We start from the raw sequence: 23,272 nt of genomic DNA, 5'->3' as shown, positions 1-23,272 counted from the left end.
ACTGAGGCAGAGAAAATGAAATTGTTTTATATACAAGTCCCAAAGTTGCAAGGAGATGTAGTTGGGGAGGGGCAGTTGCTTCTTAAAGAAAAATTTTGTTTATTACAGTTTCTTATATCCTGCAGTTAGTCTGTCAAGATGTTTTAACACCTATATGAGATGGAGGCCTGACCTTATGACTGTTGCAGCTAAATGTGATTTTTTTTTAAAGAGAGAGTGAGAGAGGGAGAGTGAGAGAATTTTAATATTTATTTTTTAGTTATCGGCAGACACAACATGCTTTGTTTGTATGTGGTGCTGAGGCTTGAACCCGGGCCGCACGCATGCCAGGCGAGTGCGCTATCGCTTGAGCCATATCCCCAGCCCAAGCAGCTAAATGTGATTTTAATGAAGCTCCAGCAGACGTAAAATCATCAAAACCCTAGCTGTTCACACTTTATGAACTGGTGGATCCCACACCTAGCCTATGAGATACCTCTTAAAATACTCTTTCTCTGCTTCTTTTGCAAATTAGTTATTTTGATAATCATCCAATTTCTCTCATTTGAGGTAAAAACAAAAGTGTGGGTAAGAAATAATTATTCATAAATAGCAGCATTTAAGTCAACATAAGAATTAACAACAAGGAAAGAAAAAAGAAAGAAAGAATAGCTAAGGAGAAAAATAGACTCAAAGAGTAACAGATAAAGATGACCCAGAATGTGGCAAACAGTCTTTGTAATAATATATTAACTAGTGGCATACTACATTAATTGATATTCAGAAAGAATACAAAATAAAATAATAACAACAAAAAACTGCACAAAAAGCAAAAACAAAACACCATTGCTTTACCTATAATAGGTAAATCTTTGAAGAATGAAAGAATTGAAAACATAAATGTGTAATAAGTTGAGCAATAAAATACCTTTAAATTAAATGATATACTAATATTTTCACCCCAGTTTTGGAAACACATAGAACTTATTTCCATTAACATAAAACAAAAATCTTTATAAGTAAGGTGTGTCCTCTTATGACTAGGAACATGGGTCATGGTAAGAAACTAACTACAAATTTAACTACTGTTAAAAATGAATGAAAAAAGACTCAAAAAGTAGTAAAGAAGAGTCTGGATGATGGCATATGGTGATTCTGACAATAATTCAAGTTATATTCAATTTTGCTTTTTCCTCTAGTTTAAAAGCATATAAACCTTTCTGCAATTAAAAACTTAAAATACAATGACTTCAATTTCTAGAAACACATTTAACTGTCCAGACTATCTCCTTATCCTCGGGTTTCAGAAGATCATGACTTTACCATATACAGGAGGCTATTAATTGACAGCATTGAGCTACATTTCCCCAATGAAAAAGGTTTACATTAATCATATAATGTCAAGCCATTTAACCTTTTTTTCCCTGTAAATTATTTCCTTCAAATTGTAAAACACTTCTGCTGCTGTCTTTTGGTCTTCACTTTATTTACTTATTTCTCTAAATTATTTAATGGAGTGACTAACTCCTGCATACATTACCTGACCAATGCTAAGCACACTGGGGGCAATACTTGATGGCAAAATGTGTTTCAGTACTTATAATTATGATTAAAACAAAAAGCTTAGCCTGATATTTAATTCTCAGATTCCCCTTTGAGAAATTATAGAAGCATGTAGCTTTGATTCCATTATTCTAAAAAATGAGAACTAGTAAACTCACAATAGTGCCTTATAATGAAAATCATTCTGAGAGAATAAATTATTCATTAATTTCTTCCAAGGAATTGTTTTTTTATTTGCATTAAGTTTTATCTTTTATTGACAAATAATGATTGAATATTTTGAGGTACAAAGTGATGTTTTCTTACATGCACACACTGTGGAATAATCAAACACATCCATCACCTCAAATATTTATTATTTCTTTGTGGTTAAAAATTCTCTCCTTCAGCAATTTTGAAATATATGTTAACTATTATCACTATGCTGTGTAATAGAACACCAAAAATTATTTCTCCTCTCTGAAACCCCCCCTCCCCCAAAGACTTCCTAAGAGAAATATTTTTTGGTAAATACTCTCCTTGGCTCTAAATAATAACCTCTGGATTCCATAAAACTTCAATTGTTGAAAGATTAACTCCCGTAAAACAGACGTTTCTATTTCCACCTAACTGAAAAGTGTTTTTGAACTGATTCTCAAAGATAATTTTTCTGCAGAATTGGAGAAAGACCACTAAATAAAGATTGTATTATAGAGATTATCTTTCTTTTTTTTATTGTTGGTCGTTCAAAACATTACATAGTTCTTAATACATCATATTTCACAGTTTGATTCAAGTGGGTTATCTTTCTAAGGGCCTTAGAAGATTTTCTAAGCATGTTTTGTCACATTACGTTGAAAGCTATTCCAACAAATTGGAAAACTACCAAACTCCACTGAAATCGTTCCTGTTAAGTTTGCCAACAATCTCTGGATTTCAAAATTCATTTCTCAGTTATAGTTATGATTAAAACTAAAGAATAACTAAACAAAAATCTTAGTCTGCTCTTTAATCCTCAGATTCCCAGAAGGCAGAAGTAGTAGTGGTTAAGACCATGGATTCTGAAACTAACCTGGGTTCCCACTCTAACTCTCCTTAACTTATAAACCTGGGCAAATGACTTCTCTAACTGGTTTCTATGTTTCTGCTCTCCTTGTACTTTCACCACCCTCTACCTACTCTATTCTATTTTTTAACGATAGTCAAAGTGTTTATTTTGGAAAATACAAGTTAGATTCTCTAACTATCTAAAGATGGAAACAATCTATATGTCTTTTAAACAGTAAATGAATAAACAAACTGCTGCAATTTCCCTCACTTATTAAAAAGGAACAAACTATTATTAGACATAACAATATAGATGATTCTTAAATGCACTTTATTAAGGTAATAAAGCCTGACCCCAAAATTACATGATGCAAGTTTTCATTTATGACACTTTGGAAAAAGCAAAACTGTAGGAAAGGAAAGCAAGCCAGTGTTTACCACAGGCAGGAGGTAACAGAGTGGCTGACTATAAAAGAGCAGTACCTGGGAATGTTGGGGTGATGAAACTATTTTATATCATGACTGTAAGTGATGTAGATGACTCTACACACCTGTCATAACTGAAAGAACTGTCCACAGAATGATCTTTTTCATATATTAATAAGAATGAGGAACTCAATGGAATAAAAAAATCATAAATAAGTTATGACTGTTATATATATGAATAAAAATTACAAATGAGTTATGACTGTTATATATAAATATTCATGTATTATATTCATATATATTTGGATATATATGTGAATGTGTTTGTGTGTGTATGTGTGTTTGTGTATTCATATATGAAAAAAACCACACCAACAGGGTGAGAGAGAAAAGAGTTAACTAAGGTACTTGAAAAACAATATTTTGACTGTATATGATAAGGCTAAAAACAAAAGGTACTACACACAAATAATGTAGTCTAGTTAGAGAATTTGTTTTTCACAGGGGTGTAGGATAGCAATTCTGAAATTACATATGTGTATATTATGGTTGAGCAAACAAATAAAAATGCAATTGAACATGAGACTCTTTTTCACTGTTGGAGAACAAAGTAACTAAGAAAAAAGGGCAGGGCAAAACAAATGCTGTGGTACCAGAACTGGGGGCTCAGAATGAATTTATGGATTTTTAAATTATACATGTATACAGAGAGATTCAGGTATAGATAGAAGGATTAGCATACAAAGATATATTTTTAAACTATCCACTAACAGGGCTTAGAAGTAATGACATCCTAGTAACAATGAGAACATCTAGTACCTAGATCTTGGTTTCTAGATAGTATTTTCCAATAAAAGAAATATGAATTTCATGAAGAAGTGATTGATTCTAAAGTTAGGGTAGGAAAAATACAAGATGGGTTTGAAGCTTCTTGTAGTACCAATACTCAAAAAAGCAAGTACACTTCAAAAGGATGTACCTCAAAAAGTTCTTAATGCCAAAGCTGAAACAAAACAAAGGATTAGGTTACAACTAAAGTGATAAATTAGTCATGAGTCTATACTGATATTGATTAGAAGTGAAGATATAGCTCATATAGCTAAATAAATAAATAAAACAACGAGGAAAGTATAAAATTACCATTAGAACACCATAGTAATAATTACTGCATGCAAGATCCAACAATGGATGTAAGAATATTAGATAAAAGAAAGTTAAGGAGAAAAGGTTATTTGCATAGTATCAAAGTACCTCCTCCAAGATAGTTATTCATTACAAAGGGGAAAACAGTAACATTACAGTTGAGAAACCCAGCAGATATCACAAGCAATGAAGATTAACATTACCTGTAATAATGACATATTGACTCACATAACCAGGCATGAAGCACAAGATGGGCATAGCATTTTTGTGCTAGTATCAAAAATATACAGGCTTCATATAATCACAACAAACATCAGACAAATCCAAACTGAGGAACATTCTAAAAAATAACTGACTAAAGTATTGTCAGAGACTGGTGAAACCAAAGATGACATGACAACTAAGTACAATGTGGGATCTGGGAATGAATCTTGGAACAGAAAAACGTCATTATAGGAAAAACCAATGAAATCTAAATAGTTTATACTTTAGTTAACAGTACTGCAGCAATTTTAATTTCTTAGTTTTATAATTATATTATAGTTATGCACTATGTTAATGTTAGGGAAAGCTGAATGAGTGATTGGTACATGGAAACTCTCATAGTTTTAGAATTTTCTGTAAGCTTAAAGTTATTTTAGAATGAAAAGTTAAAAACTGTCCCCTATGACTTTAACATGAAGAGTTAAAGAGAGAAGAGGTCAGAGTATAATCTGGTTTCCAGATACCCTCTGACCTTCTCTCCCATGCCTCTTTCCACTCTCCTTGCTCCAGCTGCCCTGTCCTCTGTCAAGCACACCCCCTGGCTTTTCTAATTGCTATTCCCCTGCCTAAACATTCTTTCCCATTTACCTGTGTATTAGCCTCCCACTCTTCTTTAAGGAATATGAATTTATATCACTTTATCAGAGAGGCCTTTACTAATTTTCCTCGATAAAATACTCTCTTCTTCCATTATGCTGTACTTCCCTTTATTCTTTTTCACAGCAGTTATTACCATCTGTGCATCTATTTATTATTGGCCTCCACCATTAAATTATGAGCTCCTTCGAGCAGGGATTTTGTCCATTTCCCTTATCACTGTATCTCTAATATCTAGAACAATAATTGTTATATAGTAGGCACTCAAAACTTCGCTGAATGAATGAATGAATGAATGACTTATCTCAAACATCAAATCCCACAGTAAGCTTTACGGCCTGCACCTTACCCCAAACTGTCAGATGCTATTCAGAGTATCCTGTGCAGAGCTATTTGCCTGTATTTAACTGAAAGCACAAAGATATCATAACAGTGCCATTTTGTTATAAAAATGAAGAAAATAAATCAAGGTTAAAGGAAGAAGAAGCAAATGATAATATATTAAAAAGGAAAATGGGATACTAATTATTTCACAAAGATGTTACACTTTATTTTGTGTCAATTTAACGATTAAATTATTCATTTGGTTCATAATATTTTAGTTATTAACAATATTCTGAAGAAGTCATTGGATTTAAACATCTATCCATGGTTAAGATTAATAATTGATCTGCAGTTAGTTTTAAAAACTGTCACAAAGCTCCTATTCCCTTACTTTAGCACTTAACAAACTGAGACTCATTTGGAAAATACCGTGACCAGGCTCTTACTGCACATCACTACCTAGTCACATAAACAGAGAGTTGTCATGTGTTATGGACTTGACCTAGGAAACTGAGTGTTTCAGGAAGATCCCACACACTTAACTGTTGACTAATGGCAGTTTTAATGACTATGGCGAAGTTTTCTCTAGTTGTCTGTAAGAGCAAATAATCTGTAGAAACCACTGCTCACTTGTCATTTTCCATGGTGATTATCAAAAGATAAATACTATAGTACATAAACCATAATGTGCATAATTTATAGTGGCATTGAAGAGTAGCAACACTATCAACAGTGGTCAAGTTCCAGGTCAAAAGTATGTTATAAGGATCAAGAAAGAAAAAGTAGGAATGCAATTGTAGCTCAGTGGTAGAACACTTGCCTAGCGTGTGTGAGGCACTGGGTTCCATCCTCAGCACCACATTAAAAAATAAATAAATAAATAAATAAAATAAGGTTATTAAAAAAAGAAAGAAAGAAAAAGTATTACCAATTGTTTTCCTAGTAGAAAAAGTATAAATCATAGAATATAAACACTAATATGACTGAAATAAGCATAAACAAATCAAAAAGAAGAATTTAATATAGAATTATCTATACTATACAACTTTCATAGAATATAAGGGATAATTAAGATGCATATGCATTCAAGCTTTAAGTACTGACTCAACTGACTCAGTGGACCTGCATACTCTAGAAGTGGTTTACGGATAAGCATTCTAAAAGAGAGAGAATGCAGACCTAGGCTAATTATAAGACTTAAAAATATAGTAAATCTTGGTAAAAATGTGTATTTTTTAATGTTAACTATGGAATATCACATTTCAACACAACATTTACAATGTCAATGTTTGAGTTTAAATAGTCTGCTCAACTTTGGGCTAAAGGAAAGGTGACTATAAAATTCTCTGATCCAAGAGTGTAAAATTAATGTCTTAATAATACAAATGAAGCTGAATTTTATGGGTACCATTTCATTTCCTTACAAATACTTAGGATGTTGATAATGAAAAATAAAATAACTCTTCAGAACTTTGAATATAGGACCACCACTGATTTTTTAAAAAATTTAAATCATTTTTCCTACTCTTGGCAAATAACAATATTTGCCAAGAGTAGGAAATAATAATATTCTTGAGCTTTCAAGAATATTATGTCTTTGGTTCTCTGTGATGCTCAAGTAAATTTTTGAGTTACTGAAATAGATGCTTTAATCATTCTGTACATGCTACAAAAGAAAGCTCTCGAGAAACAAGAATTGCCCAAGGTTAGAAATTTCATCTGCTATTTAACCACAGGCCTCAGAATTAATCTATGAAAACATTTTTGGGAACTACATAAGGCATATGTTTGCTTTAGTTTGGCCAATCAAGGTGCAAACCAGAAGATATATTTAGCTAACTATTTATTCCCTATCCTTTCCCCCAGTGTTGGGGATAGAACTTAGGGCCTTGCATATACTGGGGCAAGTGCTCTACCACTGAGCCATATAACAGGAAATACATTATGATGAATTTCCCTGACAAGTTAGTGAATTCCCCTTACAATATGTGGTATCTCAAGAGTCTTTTCAAGGTATAATTCATATTCTATCACAGAAAAAAGGTTTATTTTGTTTCCAAACAGAAAAGAATACCTGGAGAAAATTCTGGGTAAGTGTCATATCTGAAGACCATTCAAAGAACAAATATTTCAACAGAAATGTATGTTATTTTGATAATTCCTTCCTCATTGAATCCAAGCAGCATATTAAAAGTATCAGGGGGTGGGACAGTAGATTGATATGAGAAGTTAACCAACTAGTAGGGAATAAACGAATCATTTTAAATGTCAATAATTGAAGAAACAGCTTAAGTCAATAATTTAACCCTAATAGAAATGAATCAGGTATTAAAATGCAAAATATATATTTGTCATAGTTACTATATCTAATAGTCACCGCTATTGCAGAAACATGCCATATTAAATAATTTATTAGAGAAAAAAGTACCAAAGAAAAGCCAGTCATCAGAACAAGAGCTCAAAGACATTCTTTCAACTTCTCAAACTTAATATTTAAAGAACAATATTTTTTTGAGAATTTTAATATTTATTTTTTAGTTTTTGTCAGACACAACATCTTTGTTTATATGTGGTGCTGAGGATTGAACCCGGGCCGCACGCATGCCAGGCGAGCGTGCTACCGCTTGAGCCACATCCCCAGCCTGTAAAGAACAATATTTTAAAGGAAAAATTGCTCATACTAATTTCCTACCAAGAGATAATTTGTAAGGCGAATTAATCTACTCATCTTTATAAAAATAATGTAAAAATCAAGTGAAGGAATTGCAAGTTTGATATGTAATACAATAATGGTATGTTATGACATACTACAACATATAGTTTTAGACATTTCCACTACAACATATAGTTTTAGAGATTCCTTATAGTATTAAATAACATTTTAATGGAACATTTCACACAATAGTGAAGTTAAAATCTCTTTTGATATAAAAAAAAGTAATGTGTAACAATCTAGAAAATCTGGATATTAAAACATCAATGAGTTTTTGAACTGGAAGAGCTCATCATTACATTCCCTTCACCACCAAAAACAAGACTACTAAAACTAATATTGTTATCACAAACACAGCCAATTATTAAAGAGAAGCCTAAATAAATTTCTGTGGGACAGTAGAGAGAAATATTTACTCATTTATGCCTTATGCAATATTCAGTAGGTAGTAATAATTAAGGAGTTTACCTGACTACTAGTTTCACTTAGAGCTTCCAGTATTTTTTCAACTGCTGCTTGTAGTCGAGAACTAATATTCAGCATTAATTCTTCATTTTCAGGATCTATTTCAGTTCTAGCAAAACCAATCCTTATAAGGTGCTGTGATAATTCTGTTCCTTCCTCAGTTACTTTAAAACACATGCTATTATCAGTTCTTGGCATATCACTTCCAGAATAAGGGGGTATGGATCTGTCTATAACTAGAATAACAAAATGTTAAAGGCATACATTAATAACAATAATTTCACTTTAAATTTTTAAAATCTAGTCAAATTGAAATCATTTTTCAAAGTACATGTGTTTTAATAACAGCATTATAAAATTGCAGAATTTAAGATTTGGGTTATTTAGTAATTTTTCTTTAGTAAAAGTTTTGGGGTTTTTTTGGGGGGCGTACTGGGGATAAAACCCAGGGCCTCGCACATAATAAGCATGTGCTGTATTGTTGAGCTATACTCCCAACCTGATAAAAACTTTTTAAGATAACTTTTAATAGATATTTATCAAATGTCAAGCACGTAGAGTTTGCTAAGAAATGGGGACACAAAGGAGACAAAATCTGGTTCCTATCATGAAGGACTTTACAGTATAATGAAACAACACACATATATACATAAGGAAAAAAAAACTCTATTGTGCAGTGGGATGTAACAGGTTACTGAAGAATAGAATAAGTGCTCCTAATTTGTTTGGAGTAACCTGACTTTTAAGCATTACATATTTGAACATTACCTGCTCTGGCTACAGATTAAAAGAAACAGATAATTTTGTAGCTTGATATTTTTGTAAAAAGTATATTGGGAAGAAATTAGGATGATGAGCAGTGCTAATTTAACTACAGACACTGTTACCATACTATCAACATTATTGTTACATCTTACGTAAGAAAATCTGGTTGACATAGGCAGATGATAAGCTTTGCAACTGAACAGAGGAGTATTAATGGAATATGTGGAGATACATAAACTGTTAGAAATGTGGGTGCAGAATTAGGGGTCATCTGTAAAACGGTAAGAGTGTAAACACTGAAAGTGGTTACATCTGTTTTAGGAGTGATATTTAGTGAAAGGAGGAAACAAAGTTGGAGCCTCTGTATATCATAAGCTAATAAAAGAAGCCATATAAGAAATATCAGATAGACAGGAAAGGGATGTTCTAGAAGAGAACATTTCAAAAAGGAAAAGACTTTAGCGAAGTTATTTGCCTAGAAATACAAACAGTCAAGGATTATGCTATGAATTTAATGACTGAAAAGTCACTGTTCTCCTCAGAAAGAAGTGTTGGTACTATAAGAACAGAAACTATAGTCAGTTAAAGCAAGAGTTAGTCTATTCTTTTTAAGTTTTTATACCTTCATTTTATATATACATTTTTTATGCAGTGCTGAGGATTGAACCCAGAGCCTCACAGGTGCTAGGCAAGCACTGAGCTATATCCCCAGCCCAGTCTCTTCTTGCTTATTCTCTTATGAAGTATACTGAAGTTTACCTTGCAGGATGTGTGTGTGTGTAAGTTAAAAGAAACAAATAGTTATTTTTATGAATATAAAATGAAATTTTATGGTACAATATGACATTTTGTGGTACAGAGAAGTAAACAATGGTGAGAAAATGACTGAAGATTCTGTGTATACATGGGAATAAATCTAAAACACAAATTACAGAAAACACAAGCACAAGGTGAAACAAAGCCATTTATAAATGATCACTGAGTGTTAGTTTTTTTTGGAATGGCAACAACAACAACAAAAATAGGTAATAAAGCACCTAGAAAAGATAAAGATGTCAATCAGCTTAATGTATTTTTTCAGGGCTGGAGGTGTAGCTCAGTAGTAGAGTGCTTGTGCTTGCCTGGCCTGAGAGAGGTCCTAGGTTCAATTCTTAGCATGCATGCACACACACACACACACACACACACACACACACACACACACACAAATAGAAGATAGAAATTATATGAAATAATCTGAATATGTTCCATTAAAGAAACAAATTTGTTTGTTCCTATGAAACAAAAGAGAAAGACAGCAAAATTATAATTACCCATAATGACTAGTCTGGGGGAAAAAAATCTGAGGACAAAAAAAAAGAAGGGCTATTTTATAACATGCCAACAGAAATCAAGAACAGGCAATTTGGTGAACAGAATCACTTGGGTGGTGAACCAACCACTCAGATGTATGTTGTAAACACAGCAAATAATAGTTAATCAAGTCTTTTAGTCATATACTTTATGAATTATACCATTCATTTCCAGATGCATAATGGTAAGTTTTTCAGGTTAAAGGAGGGTGAGCAATATCATAGTGTCTTCCCAGCCTCAGTGGCTCACTGAAGACCTCTATGGTTCCAATTGGAAATCATGCGAATCAAGCTTGACCCAAGTGTCTGACAGATAAAAACTGTACTAAAAGATACGGAGTGGAGACTTAAAGAAATTTGTCCAAAGTCACATTAGGGCAGAAAAAAAAAATGAAGCTTTCTCATTACTAATCCAGTATTCTTTCTATAACTTCCCACTGCTGCAAAAGGAAGCTGAAGCAAACAAACTTCAATCCATGGACTCGTAGAGGAAAGATGAGCATTCTACCCCTAAAATATCACACTGCAGACCTAAAAGAAATTTTCTTTCAATAACCTAGGGAACTCATTTTTATGAACTGATCTAATATCCACTCAGGTTCAAGTGATTTGACATTTGGCCAAAGTTTCCTTTCAATTTCATAAACTAGTTTGCTTTTACGAGGAAGTGAATATTAGCACAATCATTTATTATTTTCAAGTGTTAACAAGTTCATACATGTTTAAAGCCTAAACAAGTTCAGGCTTGAAGGCGGAAACTACATCACAAGTGATACTTTAAAAAAAAAAACAACAACAAAAGTTGATTCACAATCAGATTAAGCCTTAATTTTTTTTGTTATGGTAAATAACACCAATCTTTCAAAGGTGCATTTTAGTTTTTACAGAAATGCTTCCATTAAGAATGTGAAGAAATGTCAAAAGAACTTCTTACATATGGGGCATATTGTCAATATTTAAAGCCAGTATTTTCATAAAATAAATGTTTTAAATCATAAACTCTATTAATTCAATATATCCTTAAAGATGCAAACTAGGTAAGTATACCTCAATGATACTTAATTTTATTAATAAAAGTAACATAGCCAGGCATGGTGGTACATGCCTATAATCCCAGCAACCTGGGCAGGAGAAGTATGGGAAGTTTAAGAGCAGCCTTGGCAACTTAAACCAGGCTCTACACAACTTAAGATAAAAAGGGCTGAGTTACAGATTAGTGGTTAAGTGTCTCTGGGTTCAATTCCTGGTACCAAATCAAACCAAAGAATGATTTGTAAATACAAAAATATAAGATTGAGTTAATTAAATGGACCAGCAGAATTATCTGTGCCACAATATTTTACACAATGTATTTCTTAACTTTGGATTGAATTTTTCTTCTAATGTTTTCTGAATCAACAGTTGATTTCAACAGTTAACATTTTTAAAGATCAATAATAATAATCAATAATAATAATCATAATCAATTCATTTATGTACAAAATGGTTGTAAGTAAAATATTAAGTATGATTTAATCTTCCCTTGAACAGTAATCTCAGTGTTTCCTTTACTAGACTATGAACTACTGTAAAACAGAGATGATACAGAAATTGCTGAATAAGTGTTTATAGAATTGAACAGATAAAGTTGCTTATAATTAACAAACTATTGCTAGATATGTTAAAATAGACACTATCTATGGATACAGATAGTGGATAGAGGATCTGCTTTCTCCAAGAAAATGAACATAAACATTATCTTCTGTGCTTGCTTGATCTCAATTATCAATTTGTCTTTATAACTCAGCATACTGCTGCTTAAGTAGTTGCTGTTGTTTGCTGAATATTCAGTAGCCATTTTAAGAAATATCTATGAGAAATGCTAACAAAAAGGCAAAAAATATTTTTGCAATGTACAGAACATTCCTTAGAGTGTCTTTTGAATATGGAAGTCAATCTAGTACAGTTCTTACCAACAGAACAGCAAAATTCCTCCCTAGATGATTAAGTGAAACCAATTAATTACCTTAAAAATTTTTTGGTAGTCACTTTTATAAGTTTTAGGTATTTTCAAACATTACCTAATTCTTCTTAATACATCAAGATCCATATATAGACATAATAGTCCTTCATTGAGAACTTAACCAAAAGTAAGTTAATTTGAAAAATATATCTACCTAGTTTGAAAAGAGTAAATGTGGAATAAAGGGTTTTAAAATTCAGGATTATTTCATCTTGCATTTTACTAAAAATGGCATTGAAAATTATTTTTGAACTCACCTGAAGTGTTTTTAATTCAAATTTATTTTAAATTCCAAATCAATCTTTTCTCTGTAGTCAAAATGTACTGATGGCTAACTAGTACTTAAGCAAACCTTCTGTAATTGGAATACTTTCTATTTTTCCCCATGAAGCTTAAAAACTAGAATGTTTCAAAAATTGTAAAGCTCTGGCATTTCAGAATATTTCCCTCTACCTGAGCAGAAGTGGTTGGATGTGAAATGATAGTGAACTATAGGCTTGACCTTCTAATTTAAGAATCCAGGGCCTATTTCTCTGGAAGCACCTGACTAACCTTTCCCCTCTTTGATTTCCTGATATCTTCTCCAGCAAGGAAAAAGGAACAGAAAAAACAAGACAGATTGGAGGTCAGCAATGTGATGGTAAAAATTTAAAATAAGAGTGTACAATCATAGATATAAAAAATTGTGTTCTATATGTGTAATATGAATAGTAAAACATTCTGCTGTCATATATAACAAATTAAAATTAAAAAAAATAAAATTAAAAAAGAAATTAAAAGAAGAGCCCAACCCACACAGCTACACGAAGATGACAGAATTAGGAAAAAAGCCATCTCATAACAGGACCTAATCATTATATCTACACACAAAAACTGTCAAACCACTTTTCCAAAAGGAAGAAAGGACCTAACAGAGGATAGTCTTTGGTTTCTTATAATCACATTCTTCTATCTACCTCAATGAAAACTGGTGCTGGATTCCTACAAGTTCTTTATTTTAAGCTTTCCTGATTTACAGGAACTTTTCCTTTATAAGTGGAGAAATGAAAGAGTCTTCTTGGTTTGTGTAGGCATACCAAGGTATATAATGGCAACTCTAAAACATTCACTTGCAAATGCTATACAATAACACATATAGTGCTTGGAACAGAGTGGCTTTGTGTTTAGAGGTGCATTTGTTGAAAAATACTTGAATATTCTCTCTCCTATATATTCTACACACAGAAAAAGTGCCTTGAACTCAGCAAGATCATTTGAAGATGATTATTTTACAAGCGTATGAAACTAGTATTACCTCTTATGTGTTCCTCTTGGATAGTTGACTTTACAGATGCCTCTGATTCTGACCTCCAAATAAGGCTGACTGATGACTGGCCTTTACTAGATCTATCTAAAATCCCAAGAACATGGCGGCCAATAGTTTCTTCAACAGCTATGGTAGTCTTTACAACTTCTAAGAGGATCTTCAGAAGTCTGTTATTAGTTTTCTGGAGGGCAAAGCTATACAGATTAAAAAAAAAACCACATTTATTAAAATATTTAATCTCTTTATAAAACATTTAATCTTAAAATATTTATTTATTAAAATATTTAATCTTTTTATAGGATAAAGCCTTTGCTACTATCTCACCAAAAACACAATGCAAAATATGTGTTTGGTGAAAAATATCATATAGATTTGCTCTACTAAAATAACACAATAGCACCTACAATGAAGTGCTTCTTACTCTTAATTTATTTTTTAAAAAAGTGATTTGTTTAGAAAACAAATGTATAACATTTTAAAGGTGCATTTTATTGACCTGAAAGAAATCAAATAATTATATTTTTTAAGATAGTAATTAAATTGGAAGAAAACTTTAAGGAGACATAAAACTTGAGTTTCAAGAAGTGTGGTAATACCAATATCTACATAATTGTCTTGGTTATACTGTTCATGTTTACATACATATAAGGTTTATCTTTTTATGTGTCAGACAACAATATTTTAATATATAATTAAGAATCCAACTAGAAAAAAGTGGTAGTATTTGTATAATTTCTTGGTGATAAACTAGATGTTTAAATTACAAGAACTGGCAAAGACCTGCTTTTAAAAAGGCTTTCAGTGAAACTACTCAGTCAACACCACAGGAAATATCATAGGCTGTTATTATACCTGCTCCAAAGACAAAAATATCTCTAGTTACACACATTGCACTCAGCCAGTAGGAAAAAAACATATTTTCAACTAAGTAGAAATAATAGCTTGTCTTTTTAGAGATAAGAAATACATTAATCAGCCTTCAAAATATCTTAGCACTATGAACATGTTAATGCCTATATTTCTAGACTTTTTTCCTCCTCTGCTTCACTCAAAAATATATACATTTTAAAAACAAAAACTGATCATACTGGACAATGTGTTTTGTAAGCTTTCTTTTTAGCTTAACATGAACATTTTACCATGTGAAAAAATGTGCTTCCATAAATGGTGATTCAAAAGATTATATGGTTAATTTTATGAATAACTAAACAACTCACTCAACAGTTTAATTCAACAGGGATACTATGGTTATAATCTTTATTTTTAATACATGTAAGATACAATAAGAAACTTCATAGTAAGGTCCCCTGGCCTAAGAGACTTCTTTCTCAACCTCACATGTTGTTTGACACATTACCAACAATCTGGTTGAAAGGGTATCTGTTTCACAGGCACATGACAGACCTATTTTAAGATCAGGTAATAAATGGAGAAGTTTTCCTTTAGTATTTGTCAAGTGAAAGAGAGTTCTATTTTTGTATCTAGATCAAATTCTCTGCTTACATAATCAAGAATGTTTAAACATAAAACCCCAAATAATTTAGTTATCGGGAAGTAAGGGTTTTAATTCCTTAACTTTTATTTATAGTTTTGTTCAAGTCCTAAATCCCAGGAGTTGGATAATGTGATTAAAACTGATATAATGGTAAAAAGAAATAAAGATGAGCAAGACGTTTATTTTATATTGGCATGGTAACTCTAATTTTCATACACTGTCTTTCTTGTTTGAGTTCCATACTGACTATGTTCCTACTGATGATCCAATGGGGAAGCCAAAATCTTAGGGGCCAAATTCCTCCATGCAAGCTGAGGAAGGAGGTTAGGAGGACACAAAAGGATTGACAGTCATAGAAATTGGAAAAGGAGGAAATTAAGTTAGTAGATATTAGTTCTAATTAAAATTTAAAAAATTATTTCCATTTGAACAAAATAAATTTTAGATACTGTGCTTAATATTAATGTGGGATAATTATAGTATAGTTTTGTACATTTTAATATTAACATCTACAAAATGAATGTAAGGAACGTTTTGTTAACATTGGGTCATTAATTTATTACTTTATAAAACTAGGATATGTATTAAAAGTTCTCACCTGTTATGCCATGAAAGCATGAAAGAAACTAAATGTTGAATATTTACATATGTAGTAATTTTTTTTCTCAACATAAACAAACCAGAGAATAGCTTACACTGAATCCAGGCCCATACACTGAAGGAGGAAAAAAGGAATAAAGCTCACAGGTAGAACTGCTTTTTTGTTTTTTAGGTTACAAAACAGCATTAAGAAGAATAAAATTAATCAAGAAAGGTTTGATGTCAAAATAATTCTAAACATTTAAAGTCAAGTTTATGATCAAAAGCCAATTAAAATTTTTATTACATAAAAAGATTTAAAAATTTGTAATTTAATGTCTAAAATTTGATAATCTTTTATATATTACACATATATGGACATGTTTCATACACAGAAATATATGACACGTTTCATACACAAGATAGTATTTTTAAGAAAATACACATGTACAAGATAAAAATAAGGATGAATAAAGTTTATTACATTTGAACAACCATTTTAATTGACTTTGCACTGAAAAAATACACATTTTGTATACCTTTCACTGGACAGACTATCAGGAGGTACATCTTCAGGTCTTCTGTCCATTTCCTTTTCTTTCAACGTCTGTTCCTCAATTTCCCTTTGGTTTTCATTTTCATTCTGTTTAAGTTTGTGCAACGGCAGAGAGGACAAGACAGAAAGAAAACCTATCATCTTAGAAACAGCATATCATTCTTCTATACTGGTATGATGTGAAACAGAAAGTGCTTGAAATAATATTTAACTACAATTTATCAAGAGATCAGCATTATCAAAAAAAGGATAAAACATTCAAGTGTAGAGATGAAAAATGTTTGAATGGCTTCAAACTAATACACTCTATATAGTGTGACAATAAGGGTTGTCAGGTTGCTCCTTGGTAGAACAACAGTTTCTCCTACAGCAATGCCAGATTCAAATTATCTTGAACAGAAAGCAAGGCATTTTGACTCCACCTACCTTACATCTAAGTGATCACCAATATGTTAAGCTTAGTAACTATAAAAATACGTCTCCCACCAACAATAAAGACAAACAAATCCTACTGCATTGTTGATCTACTGTTCCTAAATGCACCAAAGTCAATACTACCTGTGTTTGCGTACTGCTGCTGCGCAGCTCACAACACAGCTTCTCTCTTCCAGCTAAAGACAGCTGCTTTAGTGCTTCCAACTCCTCTAAAAGCACCCTTTCTCTTTCTGAAACCAGGTTTTCGTTATTTAATGAGGATCTCTAAATAAGAAAAAAGGTCATGGAAGAATATTGATTGTGATAGAGGTAAAAAGCAGAAACATCAAGCAGATTTCTTTTAACCCCTTGGGACCAAGAGACCTTGGTTCTACCTTATGATTCATATTTCATTATTAGGGATTAAAAGCACATATGAAGTTCAATGCAAAATTTGCAACTTTAGAAAAAAAGTTATTTAAACTTAAATATTCAGGAATTTATATAGTTCAAGTAATATTTTCTCTGTCAATTTTTGCATTGAAATTTTAGAAGAATAAATTCACAAAATGTAATGAAGAAAAGCAAAACTGATTTTTCAAATGATATAGTTTATTCTCAAATATCAATTTTCCTATTATTTTATATTTAAAAAATACATGTTGTTTTAGTTTTCAAAATTAAATTCAATAAATTTGTTTTAATAAGAACTTTCATGTAAATATTTCTTGCTTTTCTGCAATAATTTTGTGAGTATATTTTATATAGCAGTTGACAAGAATATAGCTCCCAAATACCATGAAATATTTAAATTTAGAAAAGAATGTTATATAAATTTGAATTTCTCTAATCAACAAGAGATGTGTCCTTGGAGAGAGTTCTAGAAACAGATTACTTCAGAAGATTTCCATTCATGATTAAAAAGATGGATTAAAGATAGATAAAGATAAACCTTGGAGATGGTAATTGGTAGACTCACAGAATTATAAATGAGCATGGAAAAAGTGAATGACAGCAACTGTATACTCAAGTACCTCAGTATAATATTTCCAAAATTCTCAAAGTGCTTTAGCTATGTATGGTCAATAGAATTTTTAAATTTATATTGTAGTCACATTTCCAGTGCCTGAAAGGCAGTTAAATAAAATGATAATGCACATTATACCAGTTGAGTTAGGTGTGCCTAACAAGGTCTAAAGTTGATCCCAGGAACTTCCTGATGTTAAGTATTTGTAATTTATTTGTAGCTAGGAAAAATAATTTTGACTTTAAAAAAAAGCCACATAAAAAATACCATTATTTCAATTGAGGAGAAAAGAGACTCTAAAGTTCCATACCTGGGCTAACTGTCTATTAAGTCTCTTAATCTCTTCTTGTAGCTGCTCCTGTTCCTCCCGCTGTCGCTCCATGTGTCTCATGTGTGCCTGCCTCAACAGTTCTGTGGCCTGTTGATGTTCTTCATACTGTCGTACAACTTCTTGCCTCGTATCTTCCAACTGTTCTTCATTTGACATCATTTGTCTAGAAGCATCCATGCTTGATGCCAACATCTTACCATGAATCTTGGATAGGAAAAAACACAAGCAAAAAACTCAATCATAACATATTTTGTGGCAATTAGTCAGCATTGATATTTTAACTGAATATGAAAACAATTCTATTAACAACATAAAGCATCTGAGTTTTAGTTTTATTATTAAACAAAAGCATAAATCACTTTTTAAAAAAATATTTTTTAGTTGTAGATGAACATAATACCTTTATTCATTTATTTTTGTGGTGCTGAGGATCGAACCTAGTGCCTCACCCATGCAAGGCAAGCGCTCTACCACTGAGCCACAATCCCAGCCCATAAATCACTTTTTTTAAAAAAGTATTTTTCTTACTTATAATTCCAAAACAACATGAAGTTAATTTATTACCACCATATATGTTATTTTCCAAAAGAAAACAGCTACTTACCAGATAGTTTAGCTAAAATCTAATTCTAACAGAGAAAAACAAAATACTCAAGATTCTTTATCCATCCCTTCCAACCCCCACCCCGTCCACTTTTTTTTCCACCCATACTAGAGATTGATCCCAGGGCCTCTCACACATGCTGGGCAAGTGCTCTACTACCAAGCTATATCTCCAGCCCATTCTCTTAATGAAGTTATAACTCCTTTATATTTCTTGATATTTTATAATGGGGAAATAATATAAACAACAACAACAACAACAAAAAAAAAAATATATATATATATATATATATATATATATATATATATATAAAGTTTATAGGGCCAGGGTTGTGCCTCAGTGGTAGAGCACTTGCCTAGCATGCATGAGGCACTGGGTTCAATCCCGGGAACCACGTAAAAATAAACACATAAAATAAAGGTATTATGTCCATATACAACTAGAAAAATATTTTTAAAAATTAAGTTCACAAAATATAAGGAATTTTGCCTATTTAATTTTTATTCATTGGTCATCACAGTATTATAGAAAACTGCTTATTCAGAGAAAAATTATAATAAATTTTATTTGGAAATAAATGCTTTACATTTATGAGTTTCTCACACTCATGACAAGTCAATAGGTTCTATGAATACTTCAATCCCTTAAGATACTAATTAAAATCATTCTGCCTTGAACAGCTACAGCTAAATTAGTTTTCATAAACATTTCACAAGTTTTGCATTACATAAAAAGCTGACAGTTTTATTTGAATACTACTCTGAACAAGATATATCGATTGTGAAAAATAAATTTGAAATTCAGATAATTTTAAAAGAAGTAGAATTTATTGTTTTCTTTTTTAAAAAATAATATTTATTTATTTATTTTTTAGTTTTTGGCAGACACAACATCTTTGTTTGTATGTGGTGCTGAGGATCGAACCCGGGCCGCATGCATGCCAGGCGAGCGTGCTACCGCTTGAGCCACATCCCCAGCCCCGAATTTATTGTTTTCTGATAAAGGCTACAATTAGTTGGGGTAACAGATCCTCAACTAACAAGAAAAAAGAATTAGTATATAGATAATAAGATACTTTGAATTGTCTTCTTGAATTTGTAGCAATTTCCTTTTATTTTCTTACATTTAATTGAGCAAATCTTTTGGCCACAGGTATTACCTAGTTATAATTAATCTTCAATTAATTTAAAATTAACACAGGTATAATTTACAATGAGAACTTAACATGTACTATGTCCATAAGACAACCAAGAATACTATGACCTGACTTATTTTATACTTCACACCAATATTGTTTCACTTAATCAAATACCTTATAATTAATAAAACACATTAAAGTCAAGACTGGACTTCATACTTTCATTCTCTATTAATAAGCATTATTACTACTGTTTTAAACTGAAGATATTTTTATAAGTTTTTCTTTTTTATATTCAAAGAAGCATACTTACAGATTCGCTAACTATAAATGTTTTGTCTTTGGAGAACATTTCTTCTGAAATAGTTAGTTGGTGGACCTCTGATTCTACTAAATCATCAAGATGATCACTGTTTGGTAACAGAACTTCTCCATCTTCTCCTAACTCTTTACTAAGTGGCTTAAATTCTTCTTTAAATTTCATGTCCAATGCATCAGAGGTCTGAAGATCAATTTGATCCTGAGATAATTTCATTTCATTAAAATAATGTTTTTCATTTTGCTGACAGAAAGTAAGTGCTTGTTTGGATGACATAGTATTTTCTTTTCCCTTTGATAGTCTAGATAGTTCAGTTTGTTGAGCAAATGGAACGCTAATTGACACAATGACCTAAAGAAATCAATCAAACAAACAAAAAAGGATTAGATTTATAAATACCAGCTGGATTTAAAAAGTGGGTCATTACTCAAAAGTATATGAATTAGAAAAAAGCCTGGCCTCATAGTTTTAAAAACAAAAATAAATCCTCTGATAAAGTGATACAGAGATAGGCTATTTTTCAATAAATTTAACATCAAAGTGTTTTACTGCCTGCCTTTTAAAATAAAACAAGCAAAACTTTTCTAACTATAACATCAATAAATGCTCAGTACAAAAATAAAAAAAACTAAAAGTCTTTATATTTCTTCCTTCCAAGAAAATTCACTTGGCCATGAGTGATAATGTTCCGTAACAATCCTCCATCAGTATCTGTAGTTATTATCTAACATTACAATAATTTATCAGGGCAATACAATCACTTTTTCTCTTCATAACTTTTCCCTCATTTTTAGAATGCCAAACTCCTTCACAAGGTAACTATTTACAATGTAACACAAATATAAAAACTTGTAGCATTCTGAAAAACTGTAATTACTATTCTATATCAAGAAAAAAATGTTCTTCTCAATGAAAAGCACCGCAAAACATTCTATGAAGCAGCAATTATAGTTGATGCTGTTACACAACTGTTTGATGAACTATATATGAAACTTACAAATAAAAACAAAGTGCATACCATCAATAAAATCTATGCTTTTTTGATAGTTCAAAGATAAAGAAAATCTATAAACCAAGAAAATCTTCCAGATAAACTATAAACTTACCTTAGCTATTTCTTCTTCTAATCTTTCTTGGTATTGTTTTTCCAACAATTTAACCATATTTGTTTCTTGTTTCATTCCACATTCATTAGAAAACTAAATTAAAGGGTGAAATATGATAATTTACACTGATTTTATACCATTAATTTTAAGGATGTACTCAATATTCCAAAAATATCACTATTTTTGGACACTTTCAAATAAAAATAAATTTCAGTTATCTTTTAACTAAAAATATTAATCTAATAATCCTACGAAATAATTACACTTATTATAAACTTAAAGATGCAAAGAGAGAAATATATTTACATATCTGTAATTATTAGCATAAATTCTAGGGTGGGTTAAGGATACTTAAATATAATTAATAAGACATATGTATAAATGTATATTTATTTTAAGTAAAATGTTAACAAGTGGCTATGTTTGATAATGAAATTATGAGCAAATTTTCTTCTTGGTATTTATTAAAAGAACACAATTTTCCACATACAAATTATTTTTATCAATTAAAAAATAAATCTTTTAGAAATGTAGATGTACTGTCAACATGAAAGTATTTGTTTATTTACCAATTATTTGAATTTCATCCAACAGACATTTAATAAGGGATGAGTGTGGCTCATATCTCTTCTTAATATCCAGAATGAGAAAGGGCAATAGGCAGTGATTTTAATTTTTACTAGAATTTAGAATTATTGAGTGAAGATGAAGATGCAGTTGGGGGTTTGAAAAAAGTTTTGAATAATACAATGTTGAGGAGAGGCAGAGAGTGGTTCAGTGGCAAGCACGGTAAAAAAAGCGTTTTTCTATCATTACTTCTGTTGGAAGACAGCCTGATCCACTATTCCAGCCCTAGCACCTTGGATTTTAGGGAATCCTATACACCATTCTGAAGATACCCTCTGCTTCCATAAGGGGAAGAAAAGACTATGTTGGCCATGGTACTGAAGCTGATTTGTTACACAGTTCATAAAGAAATGTTACAAAGAAAAAATTTAAACTGTAACAAGGGAGGAAAATTCCCAAATTTAACTTTCTCTGTGTTTTTCCTATGCTATGAAAATATTTCTATAGACATTCTGGATCTTTTATATAAGGTATTATCCTCATGCTTTATGCTTAATCTTAGCCAAATATTTACCACATAATTACAAAACTGAAGACATAAAATTGATAGTAAGAAAAAGTATCAGTGTACATAACTGTTTAAAAATGAAGATTAAAAATAACATACCTCTATTGAATCATCAATATTCTTTTTTAGACAACTTCCAGGATGTACTACTGATTTCTGTACATCAGATTCTTTAATTACCACTGAATCAACAGAGAAGCTAAATATAAATGAAAAAGTATAAAAAAATTAGTGTTGTGTGTTTTATCCAAAGTTTCTACCATGCATAACGTGTACTGAGGCAGTGGAGAGACAAAAATGATAGTTCCTCCAGGGTTACAAGTATTGTAACTTAAAACATTTTTGACCAAGTTTTCCATTTAAAAGTAACAATGAATATTATGTCATTTAATGAATTTCAGAATAAATGTATGATAAAAAATTTATTATGTAAAAAACATTTTTAATAAGTCTTTTAAAAATAACATCTTAGATATGCTTATATAGCAACAGTGTACATAATATAACATACTATATATACTGATACTACACACTACTTATATACCCCTAAGATATATGATACATATTATTCATATTACATGGATATCTAAATTACACAGACACAAAACATATAATAATATAGAATAGATTATATTGGATTAAA

General features: G+C 31.1%; 1 protein-coding gene across 1 annotated transcript in view; it reads right to left on the bottom strand.

Moving 5' to 3' along the window:
• Positions 1–23,272, bottom strand: part of LOC144253892 (A-kinase anchor protein 9-like) — a 110,443-nt gene that overhangs the window by 32,756 nt on the left and 54,415 nt on the right. Inside the window, exons 11-18 of the mRNA XM_077796552.1 lie at positions 22,729–22,828; positions 21,495–21,587; positions 20,383–20,739; positions 18,307–18,531; positions 17,114–17,254; positions 16,539–16,642; positions 13,914–14,119; positions 8,504–8,736 (exon numbers count right to left, since the gene is read on the bottom strand). Coding sequence (XP_077652678.1) covers positions 8,504–8,736; positions 13,914–14,119; positions 16,539–16,642; positions 17,114–17,254; positions 18,307–18,531; positions 20,383–20,739; positions 21,495–21,587; positions 22,729–22,828 — 1,459 coding nt within the window. The remainder of the gene's footprint in view (positions 1–8,503; positions 8,737–13,913; positions 14,120–16,538; positions 16,643–17,113; positions 17,255–18,306; positions 18,532–20,382; positions 20,740–21,494; positions 21,588–22,728; positions 22,829–23,272) is intronic.

This window comes from Urocitellus parryii, chromosome 3, assembly GCF_045843805.1.
Source record: "Urocitellus parryii isolate mUroPar1 chromosome 3, mUroPar1.hap1, whole genome shotgun sequence".
In the NCBI taxonomy this organism is placed as follows: domain Eukaryota; kingdom Metazoa; phylum Chordata; class Mammalia; order Rodentia; family Sciuridae; genus Urocitellus; species Urocitellus parryii.
Note: the sequence above shows the minus strand (reverse complement) of the source record. Positions and strands in the feature narration are given on the sequence as shown.